Source organism: Coloeus monedula, assembly GCF_965178545.1.
Source record: "Coloeus monedula genome assembly, chromosome: 1".
NCBI lineage: Eukaryota > Metazoa > Chordata > Aves > Passeriformes > Corvidae > Coloeus > Coloeus monedula.
The window spans coordinates 116,941,122-116,954,538 of NC_138781.1; the positions used below are offsets into that span (position 1 = coordinate 116,941,122).

At 40.6% G+C, this 13,417-nt stretch overlaps 1 protein-coding gene across 1 annotated transcript in view; it reads right to left on the reverse strand.

Annotated features, from left to right (window-relative positions):
• Nucleotides 1-234: 234 nt before the first annotated feature.
• Nucleotides 235-13,417, reverse strand: part of PRKDC (protein kinase, DNA-activated, catalytic subunit) — a gene marked incomplete at its 5' end in the record, with an annotated part of 82,635 nt that continues 69,452 nt past the window's right edge. The window contains 13 exons of the mRNA XM_082303206.1: nucleotides 235-527; nucleotides 1,553-1,692; nucleotides 2,298-2,486; nucleotides 2,923-3,124; nucleotides 3,208-3,279; nucleotides 4,498-4,590; nucleotides 6,436-6,528; nucleotides 6,842-7,062; nucleotides 7,333-7,400; nucleotides 7,944-8,148; nucleotides 10,758-10,901; nucleotides 11,579-11,666; nucleotides 12,670-12,881. Coding sequence (XP_082159332.1) covers nucleotides 323-527; nucleotides 1,553-1,692; nucleotides 2,298-2,486; nucleotides 2,923-3,124; nucleotides 3,208-3,279; nucleotides 4,498-4,590; nucleotides 6,436-6,528; nucleotides 6,842-7,062; nucleotides 7,333-7,400; nucleotides 7,944-8,148; nucleotides 10,758-10,901; nucleotides 11,579-11,666; nucleotides 12,670-12,881 — 1,932 coding nt within the window. The 3' untranslated portion in view covers nucleotides 235-322. The remainder of the gene's footprint in view (nucleotides 528-1,552; nucleotides 1,693-2,297; nucleotides 2,487-2,922; nucleotides 3,125-3,207; nucleotides 3,280-4,497; nucleotides 4,591-6,435; nucleotides 6,529-6,841; nucleotides 7,063-7,332; nucleotides 7,401-7,943; nucleotides 8,149-10,757; nucleotides 10,902-11,578; nucleotides 11,667-12,669; nucleotides 12,882-13,417) is intronic.

Here is a 13,417-nt window from a genome sequence, read left to right on the forward strand (position 1 = left end):
TTCCACTGAGGAATCTTAGTGCTTTTCAAATCTTTAAGCTCTAGAGCCTCTCCAGTTCTTTCTACATTGATTTTAACACGAAGACAATAAAGCTGCTTTGTTACAGAACCACACTCAAGAAAAATAATTTTAAAAAAAGAATCAAAAATCACTGTTTCAATACAGCTTTAATACAAAAGTTTATTTTCTCTATTAGTCAAGTTAACCGGTGATAAAAGTAGTTACGAGTTTTTTTACTTTTTGGCCTTAAAATTCTGCTCTACTTGCAGCTGTGTTTTAGGGTACAGATCCCTTGGCAGACAGGTTTGTAGAGGGCAGTTCCTCACATCCAGGGCTCCCATCCTTCCCAGACTCTGCCAAGAATATTGGGGTCTGTCGCTTGATCGATGAGGCACCTCACTTGGGTCTCCTCTGACAGTCCATCCTCTGGCTCTTTGGCTCTGATATCATGGTTAGAGTTACCACGAGCCACAGCTGCAAAATCATTATAAGCAGCCGACTTCTCATGGCCCAGGCGCAGCTCATCACTGAAATTGAGAACACAAAAATAAGCTCTTACTAAAAGAAACAAGCAAAAAATGTGAGATGGATTTTTAAACACAAAACAGCACTTGAAAAATAAAGCTTGAATTGAGATCAAGATGTGGAGGCTGCTCAAGAGCTGTAGAAGGCTTGGCCAGTGAAGACTGGTGATTTCAGGTGTCCTCTACTAGTAGGTATTTGGCATGAATATGCCAATCTTGTCAAAGGTCTCTAGCTGAACAGATGCAGCAGTTCACATCCAAGCTGTTGATCTCTTTACCTGCCCTCCTGATTTATGCCTATAACAAGTATTTTGCTGCCTTTTCCAGTTCAGCCTTGACCGCAAAAGGGACTCCTCCCAAGTCCTGCACTTTTCAATATTTGTATGGTTTTAAAACAGGCTTGCTTTCTTTGCTTTTCTGTCTTTCCCCTGATTAATCCAAAATGCCTTTTTAAGAGAGGATGGAAGGGATTAATTGTACTTTTAACTGAACTTTGAAGATATTCTGGCTTGAGCCAGACTTGACTAGACTGACATAAATAACCTGGGAATGCCACCAGATTTGAATTTGATGTTTCTCATAAGCAGCTTTCTTCCATGCCTCCGTCACAGCTGGTTCAGGTTCCATTTCAAGCAATCCTCCATCAGAAGCATATATTAATTTAAATATGATCCCTACCCTGAAAGCAGTGGAGACAAACATAAAGAAGAGTGGGGCTGAAGAATATGAGATTAAGCAGCCTGACAGGGAGAGGAGGCATATGTTGCCAGGAGCAGTAAAACTGCTCAGAAGGCCTGAATTGGAGCAAGAAAACTCACAGAGAGATATCTGGTGTTTTGGCTGGCAGGGTGATTCAGAGAGATTGTACATGGACCAAAATTACTCTGACAGAGGGTTTGTTGAAATTTTGCCCTGTCTGTCTCTTCTCTTTTCCTAGGCACCATTCTATCCAAAGGGAGCAAGATCTGACACAGGAGCCTTCCAAAGCTCTTAGTGGAGCAGTTTAAAGCAAAAGGAGAGCATCTTACCAAGTGATTATTGCTGGATTGGCACCTGTAAGCTTTCTTCTGACATAGCTGACTTTTTGCAAAGGGTACCAGTTTACTTCAGATGTGTTTATTTCCTTAATCCACGTGCCTCCTTTTGCCAGCTGTCTTTGTTCAAAGTTCTAAGGAGAAAACAAATTTGCCCTATTTATCCTAAATCACACACTTAAAAAAGGCTTTTAAGACGCAGATCATAGCAAGTCAAGCCAGTATCTTAACTGCAGATGCAGTGGAGGACAAAGCAGTGAGATAATATCTAACTTGCCTGTGACCTTAATTTACAACTCAACTTACCGAAGTGCAACTAGTTTCAGATTTTTTTTTCTCTGTAACTATTAGTTTGATATATACAGTGCTGTTACGTAAGTTTAAGAGGTTCAATGCAAGAAGTTGAAAATATTTATGCTGGTGCTATAAGTGACATAATGTGATCAAGAGTAGCCCACATCTTTAGGATTATCACGAGAGATAAAGAGCAGTACACCGACAACACAGACATATGCTACTATTTTTTGTGCATCAGTATAGAATTCTGTCATTTTAAAACACTTTCTTAAAACTTAAAATACTTTTAAGTTCAGTTTCTCTGAGAACTTAATAAAACCAAGAAAGATAAAAGGAGTACTGAGAGTGAGCCTCAAGGAATACTTCCTTTTTCATCAGTTTTATTCTTATTACAGTTTAAGAATTTTCACATGAAGAAAAAGGAAAGAGGACAAAACCCCACCTTCCAGTCCAAAGAAGGCTCTTTTACGAATACATCCATGGTGCTGATGAGGAGGTCTGGATCTGAACGATAAGCCCTCAGGGCGTGCACCATCACGCTGTAAATGAGTCCCCACTCTTTCACTGGCATCATCAGATTAACAAACTGGCGAGTCAGGCGAAAGGGCATCAACTCTGGCACACGCAAAAACTAGCCAAGGGGAAGGGCAGTCAAAAGAAAACAAGAAGTAAGAAGCCTTGGAACAGAAGGATTAGACGGGAATATTTTGTTCTTTTTAAGGATTGAAACTGTCTTTGTCACTTAACTGAAAATAACGCGCAAAAGTAGAACTGAATCAAGTTGTGACATCAAAGCTCTAGTCATGAATATTCAGTGACAGTGGTTGAAAGCATGGTTGAACTGTGTAAAACACCACCATATTGACTCTGTGGAGTTCTACAGCTCACTGCTTGTCTGAGTATATCTGGACTCAGATATTTTATTCAATTAACTAGAAATAAGTTGTAAAGATAATTTTGCGCCAAAATAATGGCAACTGAAGAGCATCCAATTTAGTACAGAGAACACATGCGTAATCGCACGTAACAAATGCAAAAGCTGTAACAAATTAGTTGGAAACAAATACCTGTGTGGCTGCACCAAAAGCGTATCCAAAGTCTATTCCCACCATGCCACCTGTCTCCTTGTTAATCATGAAGTTGGACAGATGCCTGTCTCCAATCCCAAGTATCCAGTGGCTGATGCACATCAGTGCGTGAGAGCTGGCAAAATGGGAGCGCAGGGCGAGGAAGGCCTCGGGAGATGTGCTCATTTTCACAAAGGCTCGCCTTAACAAAACAGAACTCGCTTGTTGAATGCAGAGAAACACCAACATTTGTTTCACAATGTGCAGCCATCAGCAGCCACTTACCGCAGCAGGTCTTCTGGAACGCTGCTCTCCCTGCTTCTGAAGGACGTGACTGCTTCTGTACGGTTGGCATTTCTGCAAAGTAGTGGAGAAATAAAGGTAGCTGCTGAAATAACAGCCTGCTGCATGTTGAAAGTCAAGATATGCCCAGGATGGCAGCAGTGTACGGTGCTTACTCCAGTAGACAGTACAGCAAAGCCACAAAGAGTTCATCCCTCAAATTTTATCTGATATTACAAATGCCCCATCCCCTCTCTTTCTCACAAGGGTTATTTCCAAGTCTGACATTTCTAAATACAAAAGAGTATGTAGTTTTGTGTATTTTCCCCCAAATTAAGTAGATGGGTTGAGTTTTATTACAGCAATATCATCATGTCCTTTCTGGCTGGACAGTCTCTTCCAAGCAGAGGAATTAAGGCCCCAGTTAAATCTCTCAGCAACAGGCTGAGGCCATACTGACACTAGAAAGTAGTGCAGCACAGGGGAAGCAACAGAACTGAAGAACTGGTGCTGAGGGCATTCATGCCATGCAGATTTGGGGAAGGAGGCTTTGTCCTAGCCCATGTCTAGTTCTGAATGCTCGTGAGAGCTGAAATGTGTTGGGTGCTTTCCTTCCAGTCTACTTCCCTCTGAAAGGAGCAGAGTTGAGAATTAGAGAACAGCTCTTTGATGCAGCAGACGGAAGATGAATGGGGGTGATGGGGAATTACTTTAAAAGGACATTCTGGATCTGAATAAAAGTATTAATTCAGTTAATCGAGTCAAAGTTTTGCTTTAAAAAGCAATACATTTGCACATTATGAGCTAATAAATGCTCCTCTGGACGCTTCACTTCACCACCCACAGTGCTAGATCTAGGTAGGTGTGGAAATTCCTCTGAGAGGATGCTCAAGGTGGGACCTAAACCACCAAATATTCTTAAATTCTCAGTGAATCACGGTGATTTTCTCTGTCCAACTCCAGCAGATGCTCGGGCTCTGAGGCAGCCTACCTAACTGCATAATCAGGAACAAGATGCCTAGGAAATAAAGTTGAAGAGCAGCATCTGCTTCTAGACACTTTCTAAAGGAAGTGAGCAAGCTTCTGGAAGCATTCCTGTGCTCTGGTAAGATTTTTGGCAAGAGGAATTTTGCACAGCATCTCCAGTAAGAGAAAGCAGTAAAATGAGCAAAAATCAGATCTAGCCACCATATTATAATGCAGATCATACTTTTTTCCTGGAATTTCTACAACTCTGCATGTGTGCACACTCTAGTTTCTACATTTCACATGCAGTTCTCTTTTGAAACCTACCTGTACATAGCATGGTATCGAGAGATGATGCCCTGTGCTTTCCCACCCATCCTGGACAGCCACTCAGAATAGGCAGCACGAGGTCCTCTTGGGCTAGGGACAAAAAGAAGAAAAGCACTGATGATTTCCCTGTATCTATTTTCTATTTGATTACCCACAGGTTGTGTGCCGCTCTGACCCATGAGATTTTTATGCAAAGGAAGAGTCGGGAAGCTACAGCCTACATTAATTTTAGCCTTGCTATGGAAATGAAGTTTTTGCAGTCAGAGTATAGGCTGATCCATCCATCTCCTCCCCCCCCAACTTTGAACACACTTCAGTCATATCTGACAGATAAGACATCTCACTGGTGTTAATTTGTCAATAGGTACTGTGAAAATTAGATGCTGCCTCCAGAAGAAAGGTCCAAAATAATTTTTCCAGGGAGGAAAAGGTAATTTTGACACAGCCTTGTAGCCTTTGAGAAGACTTATGTAGTCCACCACAGTACATGCTGCCCTTTGTCCACCCAAATGGGCAGGGAATGCAGGAAGGCAGTTTGGTATCTTCTCAGTGTGCACGAGAGAGGAGGAATGAACGGGTGCTTGAACTTAGGGTATTAATCCATGAGAAGCCAGTATTCATCAGTTGCACTGCTTATGGAATAATTTGGTATTTTTCTCCCATCTTAACTAAATGCATCAGACATTAAACTTCTATTCCAGAGAGGCAGCAACTTAGCAGAGCAGCTGCCTTCTCTCTTCCTTCCAAAGCATGTTTTGAGATAGAGAATGCCATTTCCATTTAAGAAGCACTTATCAGTTATAGACTGTAGCCCATCACCTTGGGATAAAGAAAAGTATTTCAAAAATTCAGGAAGTTGTTCCCCCCACCCCAACCAAAATTTTCCTTTGTGAGTGCTGTCACTTAACCATAGCTCATATAAAATAACTTAATTGTCTTGACTGAATAATGTATGGGGATCTTCCACATTGAGCATACTATAAATTTCCTCCCCTCACGAGATGGTTCCATGTGAGTCCTCCTTCACTTTCCCACTCAGTGAATTGAGATCAATGTAATACCACTGCTGTTCACAACAGTGAATCAGACAGCAGTAATGCAGGAACTGTAGCAGTTCCTAAACCGCTCACAAATCCAATAACCATAGAAATAAAGACTCTTTGGAGTCCAACCTCCACGCTGGAGTTTCCTCCAACCTGTCCCATAAATGTTAACCAGTAAAAACAAATGATGACAACAACACTCAGGCAAACCCAAATAAAGATTATGTAACTAAGAACCACATTTGTAAATTAAACCGCATTTCTAAATTCCAGGACAGAACTAGGCTGAAATGCTAGAATTAAATCAATTTTACAAATATTCAACCTCCAATTACAATCATGAGAAAGCAATATAATTTATTCAAACCCAGCATTTGTATCAAGCCAGAGAGAGTGCTCTTTTACAGTCGTGTTCTGTGCATTTGCTGCCAATTTCCAGCCCCCATCACTGACTCACTGCTGAACTCAGGTTCTGAACAGCTCTGTCTCTATTCCCTTCCCCTGCCCCCTATTGACCTAAGTCCATTTCCTGCCTGATCAAATCAAGAGATCAAAATCCTCTGCTTGTAAAATCAACCTGCTGATAAGGAAATGGTGATGATAATGACGTCACGCATGATTATAATTATAAGCCTCTTGTTTAAACAAGCTGGGTGGAGGATATTCCAGGTACAATGGCACTCATTAAACAAACAGTTGCCAATTACTAATTTGGGTCAGGAAGTACAAACTGCCTCCTTGCTTATAAGTGCTTTTATTTCACTACTTAATTAAAAAAAAAAAAAAAAGAAAAAAAGAGAAAAGAAAAAAAGAAAATCCTGCCACAAGACCGTCAGTTATCCAAAACCTCATTAGTAATGCTGTTAGAGCAGACAGCTAAACCAAGCATCACCTGTAATAGCTGGTATCTTCCTCTTTAGACATGCTATTTTTAAGGAATTCTTTTAAGGTACAGGTATTTTCCAGCCACTTGATGAGTCCCAGTCTGGAACAAAGTAAGTCAGAGATAAGAACAAGTAGCTCAGAGCTGAACTTTAGAGGAACACCCCAAATGGAAAGCACCACATTCTAGTGCCTACTAAAAGAAGGTTAACAGCTACCGATTTAAATATACTCTGAAAAACACTTTCCAGACAAAGCAATTTCAATGTTGTTTAAAAGGAAAAGGAAAAAAGATGAATTAAGCCAAGGCACAAAACACTCTCAATCTGAACCTGGCACACAAAATTCTCACTTTCCAACATCCCAAAAGTAATAGATGTTAATATAAAGATTTCTGTCCCTTCAAGATAAACTACCTTGTTGTCATGGGGATGACCTGGTAAGTTTTTAACTGCATGTTTCTTTGGCTACATGCAGCATCCTGGGAAAGGATAATGTTCATTACATCAAAGAGCTGCTCAATGCGCTGGTCTTGTCGCAGGTCTTCACCACCTTTGACAAGAAAAGGATACTCCTGCTCATCGCTGCCTCGGATTGTTATACGTTTTGGCTTCCTCAAGGATTCCATTACACTTATCTTGGAAAGAGACAGGAAAAAGCAGAATATTTGTGACAGAAGACTTGGTCTTACAGAATCACCACTGGCATTAAGCATATCTGTCATCCCTAGATGACATAATCAATTTACTCAATTATACTAGGAGAACAAATGCCCACTTGCAGCCCTTCCTTTGTATGCTGCAAGATGTGTAAACAAGCAACAACCCTGCTACTGCCAAATTTTTCAGTTGGAATATGGACACAGATTTATACTACATAGGATTTTGACTCAATCTTAAAAACATACCCGTTCATCAAATCCAGAGATTTTTGCATGGTACTCTGGCAGTGGCTTCCCTTTTCCATCATACTGACCTGAAGTGATAGTGGAAAAAAAAATTAGAAAAAAGTTACATAAACTGATGTTATTTTAAAGTGTGTTTAACACCAGAACACCCATCCAAATGTTTTGTCAAACTGGTAGAATGACAACTGAGAAGAAAATACTTTTACATGTGTAAAAAAGATCCAACATACACATAGTATGATTTTAATCTGTGAATTACTGACTCCCTTTCCTTATCTCTTAGAATTGACCTCTTGATGGTTTCAGAAGATACAACCTTTTTTGAATTAAATTTAAACACAGATTTATATTCAGATTTCCTGGAGTCAGGCCTTTAGAAAAATACTAAATTCTTAGGTAAGAGATACAAGCTTGAATACAATTTTAAAAATCAGGACTATAGTTTAAGAACAGATTTAAGAGATAATGAGTGAACAGAATTATTTCAAGTAAGGCCAGGTAAGGCATAAAGCCAGAAAGAAGGGCCATATAGCCCATACAAGAAATAAAGCTCAAGAACAGCAACTTTCTTGTAAGGGACAGTTCACTATCAACACTGAAGGGGAACTTACCAGGAACCTCTAGTTCATTCCTCAAGAACTCAGCTTTGAATTCACTCATCCATGGTGAACATTCTTTGAGGTTCCCAGGTTCCTTATGGGTTTTGCTCATTTTTAAGTGAAGAGACGTTGCAATCTCACCAAAGTCACTTATCTTCATATCCAACAGTTCTGAACCACCTTTGCCAAAATGATCATCCAGGTCCTTCCCAAAAGCCTAACAATCATTTATAGAAAGGAATCCTGTTTACACAGTGCTAGACACCACCTAAGAGCACCAAAACAGTACCTTCCTATCTACACACACAGCTCGCTTAGATATCAGGAAGAAATTCTTAATATAAACCAGAACAGGCTGCCCAGAGAAGTTGTAGATGCCCCATCCCTGAAGTGTTCAAGGCCAAGTTGGATGGGGCCCTGAACAACCTGGTCTAGTGGGAGCTGCCCCTGCCCATGGCAGGGGTGTGGAAACCAGATGGTCTTTAAGGTCCCTTCCAACCCAAACCATTCTGTGATTCTGTGAAATGTTTTAGATGTTTTATTTACTATCGGATTTATTATCCGTGGATTTATTACTGCCAAGCAATAATTTTGGACATAAAATGTATAAACTCATATTTAAAAGTATTTGAAATATCCTGATAAAGGAAAAGTGCAAAGTCATTTCACATGGGCCCATTCAATAAACCAAGTAAGCATTATCTACAAATAGTTAACTGAGTTGACTTCCTGTGTTCATAATTCAAGGTTCTAGAAAAACCAAATGTTTCTTCTTGGACCTGGAAAGATATGTTTTTTTAATGCCTGATCATTTTTCTCCCAAGCTATGAAAACACAGCTATTTCACTACAGTAAATGAAAATACAAAAAACATTATCCTTTTGAGGGGACTGCTACAGTCAAAAACACCTTTATCACTTAAATCTATTTCCAGATTATGAGCCTGAAGTATTGCACATAGTAGAGCAATTTTATGTGTTAGTCAAGAGAGACAACCTTTTTTCCCCAGCAAGAACACTAGAAACGATACAGTTATTCTCACAGCACATTTTGTTTCTTCATAATAATGCATTGTGAAAGCAAAGAATTCAGAGCCTGTGCATCATCACCTTAACTCTCTTCTGAAGCTACTCTCTGCAGGAATACTGCTCTCCTTCTTCCCTTTAACAGAGAGGAACAACCCTGATATCCCTCTCTAGCATGTCTCTTGCTCTTCTTTCGGTATCCTCTACTACTGCACATTTCAGCTTCTTAAAGAGCCATGGATTTTTTTTGTGTGGGCACACAAATCACCCAAACAGCCTTTGTGCTTATGCCTGCCATGTCCCTTGCTGTGCATGCACCCTATATAGCTGCTCCCCTCTCCCTACCCCTCACCCCGACACCGGCACATCCTGCACATTCTTATCCCCTGCTCTTAAGTTTAAAGTCATTATCATCAAAGTCCCATCTTATCTCACAGCAACACATTCAAAGGGCTAGTGTGCCCCTCAACTCTCAATTACCCTTTCTGCTTCATTGTCACCTCACCTCCTCCCAACTCCACCTTACTCTCATCCTCCACCTTTCCCGCTCATGGGGAAGGAATCTCCCTACAGACACCCAGGTTAGTTTATCTAATGCTAATGTGACATAAGGATGGCCACATGGGAAAGAGCTGGATGCACCCCACCCTGGCCACGGGGCTTTGCACATAGAGTGCAAGCAGTCAGGATGCTCTTTCTACAGGAGTATCACTCTCCTGGCCTCAGCAATTTGCAGCTCAGGGCCTTCTGGACCAGGAAGTGTGCATTTGTATGTAAAAGCTCTCAAAGCATTTCCCCCTCTCCATGCTACTGCCTGCTTGCTATTTGAACCCATGAAAGCACCTGTAATAGCCTGCAGCAGGAGTTCAGCACTTAAGTGTGTACTGAATGAGGAAACACTTCTCACTGGTCTGAACCTGCCACTTCCATAGAGTATTTACTTCATGTTTGGCACTCCCGATAGAATCACAGAATTGTTAGGGTTGGAAAAGGCTTTTAAGTCCACCAAGTCCAACCATGGGACTGATGTTAAGAGCTTTATTGTACCTGGCATCATTGCATCTTTTCCAACTGGAGGAATGCTAAAGTTGCTTATGCAGTGGTTACTCTGTACCTCTGATTATTCTTGCCACTTTGAACCTCATCCAATTTTATTAGATCTGTGTTGAGAATACTGCAGACAAGGACTACAACATTCAAGAAGCAAGAGTCAGGGAAGGCTGCTATGCCAATGTACAAATCCACGTTCAGCTCTCTGTTCTTAAGAATGATGAACATTCACTTTTCTTTCTTGACTGCCCTTGAGTATTCACAGCTGATGTTTTCAAAGAACTATCACAAATCAAGATTTTGTTCTTGAATTGCAATAGTCAGCTAAACCCCAAAGAATTTCTATGTGATACTAGGGTAATTAAATTTTCTTGCCACACGTGTCACTTCATTTTCTACACTGATTTTCACCACTTTAGAACTCAGTCAGTTTTGTAAAGTCTTCTCTATAATTCTTCATAGTTGTAACTCTTCTGTATTACTTACCCTTAGTAACCTTGTATTGGCAGCAAATTTGAGTAGTATAATACAGCAAAACTCCCTAAGAACATTTATTCCTGTAGGGCAGTTAGAAGAGGAAAGTGAACTATGTTAAGTCCATGGCTTCTGGAAAAGAAATCCCAGTCCTGTACTCCTGACTTGATCAAGTCTCATCAAGTCCTGCAGCACCTGTAAAAGCTGTGATCTTTTGACTTTCTATTGTCTTCTAGAAAAGCACATGATGTCAACGCTACCCAGGAACCTCATATACCTGAATAAACCTTTTCCTCGTCAATCCAAGGCCAGGAGCGTCCAAATTTCCCAAATTCCTGTACATTCTTTCATACATTTCCTTAAGCTTCTTTTTGTTTCTCTGAGGTTTTGACAATTCATTTTTGACATCCTCAGTCCAATCCTGCAAAGAGAAGAAAACAGATGAGTACTGAGAAAAGATTTAGTGACCCTTGCTTTTCAGTAAACCACTCAGATTGCACTGGGGTTACTGTATTTAATAGTAGTCAACTATTATGTGTCTTTTGACAACAAAAAGAGCAACCAAAAGACTGTGGAAATATTTTCCTTTCATTCTGTGTCTTGATAAAATGTTTCTACTTTATTACAATAATTATGTTTACTACCATAGTGTTTAGTGCTAACTAAGAAAGCCTTTGTGGGGCCAGGAGTGGCACCAAACACAGGGCAAGAATCCCTTGGACAAACAAGTCAGAACGTAGACAGGATGCCCAGCAGGAAAAGGGCATAAGAACACAAGTAGTCCAAAATTATGAAGATGGCCACAAATGATAATTGTGTAAGGCTTTCAGAATGATTAAGGAACACTGACCGCGGGGCAGGGCATAGACCCTGAAGGGGAAAGCTGAAAAGGGCTGAAGCAGAACATCCAACTGGCACAAAGGAGGGAGCCCATCACCAGTGAAAGCTGCTGACAGCACCCTGACATCACCATCATCATCATGTGCTGGTGCTGAGTTGAACCACTTCCTGTGGCTGTGGTGTCAGGCTCCACCCAGCACTTGCTCTTCTGGACAGAGGGAGAAGAATGAAGGGGAAAGGGGGAAAAAAAACCTTTACCTTGAAAATCATTACAGGATTAGAGAGCTGCTCCAGGGAGTGAACAAAATCTTGAACTACTCCTCCTCTATCCAACTTATTCTTGATCCTTTAAAAGAAGAGAAAAATGCATCACAAAGCAACAGGAACTATCACCACCTCGCCTGCAGATAAGCAATGATGTGGACTGTCTGCTGTATATAAGAATCTGGTAAAATAATTCAGGTGTAGGTAGGTGAGACTCCCTCAGAATTCCCTCCTGGGCTGCATGACTGTTTATATGTTGACTAAACATGCCACACAACTCCCAATTTTTTAACTGTATGTCCCACTATGAAAATAGGAACTTGGTGAGTGGAAAGCATGCTTGAAACAGACACAGGCATTGACCAGACTATACACCCTGTCATGACAGTCACTGAAGGGTGATACTGTCTGTGAAACACAAGACTATATTTTTATTTTAAGCTAAAATTTATTCAGCAAATGTATCAAACTTGAGAAAAAGGCAAAAAGACACCCAAAATGTGGTTCTACAGCATTGTGTGATAGACACTGATTTTTGCCTGGGGATTAACTCAAGTGTTACTTCATGGCAAAATGGGCAAGGGAAGGCTTGTAAGAGAAACTGCATGTTGCATACTGAAAAAGCAGAGAACACCACTGCCAAGAGCTGCCATTCCCCAAGATAACATGCATCCATTTCACTGCCCTCTCTGAAGTCTGGTAGGAGCATCTATTCTATTTAAACATACCTGCTTCCTCTTGGTATTAGAAAGATTGTAAATGTTCAATACCACAGAATTACAAGGAAAAACAGGTTGCCTCTCTTTGGTCTTTTTGTTTTATCTTGGAAAACGTCTAACTTCCAACAGCCTAGGTACTATATGTACCCAACACTTCATAAAGCATTCATGCCACCAACCTGAGTATGCCTGACACTGACAGAGCTGATGTCTTGCATTTCTCTGTGCCTTTAAATGAAAACTCAAGACCACCCTCTAATATTTCTCGTGCTCACTGAAGAAAAGAGTTTGCATAGGAAAAATAAATAAATCTGTCCACTCCTGAATAAAAAACATACAAAAGAGCTACTCCAATTGCAAATTCACCTCTCTACAAACTCCTTGTTCTTGCAACCAGCTGCAGTATCTTTGAAGCAGTAACTTTCACTGCTGATCATGAAAGGGTAGATGAGTGCCTGGGGATAGGTATTTGCAATCTCTTCAACAGTATGTTGTACAGCTACTGCTTCATCCTTGTCCAGTAGTGCCATCATCTGGCTAATCCAACCGATGAACTGCCAACAGGGAACCGAAGAAAGCTGCAAAAACAGACACCCCTTTCAACTTTGGTCCTCCTCAAAAGCACCAAACATAGCAAACAAATGAAACTGCTCCATGGTGCAGCCTGACAGGGAGAAACATGAAAAGGAAACAGAGAATGTCAACTAGGGGTGCAAAACATCCCCTGATGAAGCACAGATTTGATTATTACTATCACTACTACTACCACCACCACTGCTGCTTAATAGGTTTTCCATTATAAAGATTTGCAGCTTGTTGATCAATACGAGGCTTTACACTCAAACTTGTGGCCTTTGTCTCTAGATGCAATACAATAATTTTTCATCATCACATACAAACAACTCAAAAATCTGAAGGAATTCACCACTGGGTTGAAGTCCCGATTTGAGCAAAAAATGCCAGGAAGGGGAACACTGAAACACCTATCACAGTTTTGTCCTCTGTTCAGCTTTAAGAATTTCTAATAGAATTTATTATTAGATTGTCAGTATTTATCTCACGGAAAGACAGAGGATAGGATAAATAAATGCCTGGTGAACTCCCTTTCTGGGTG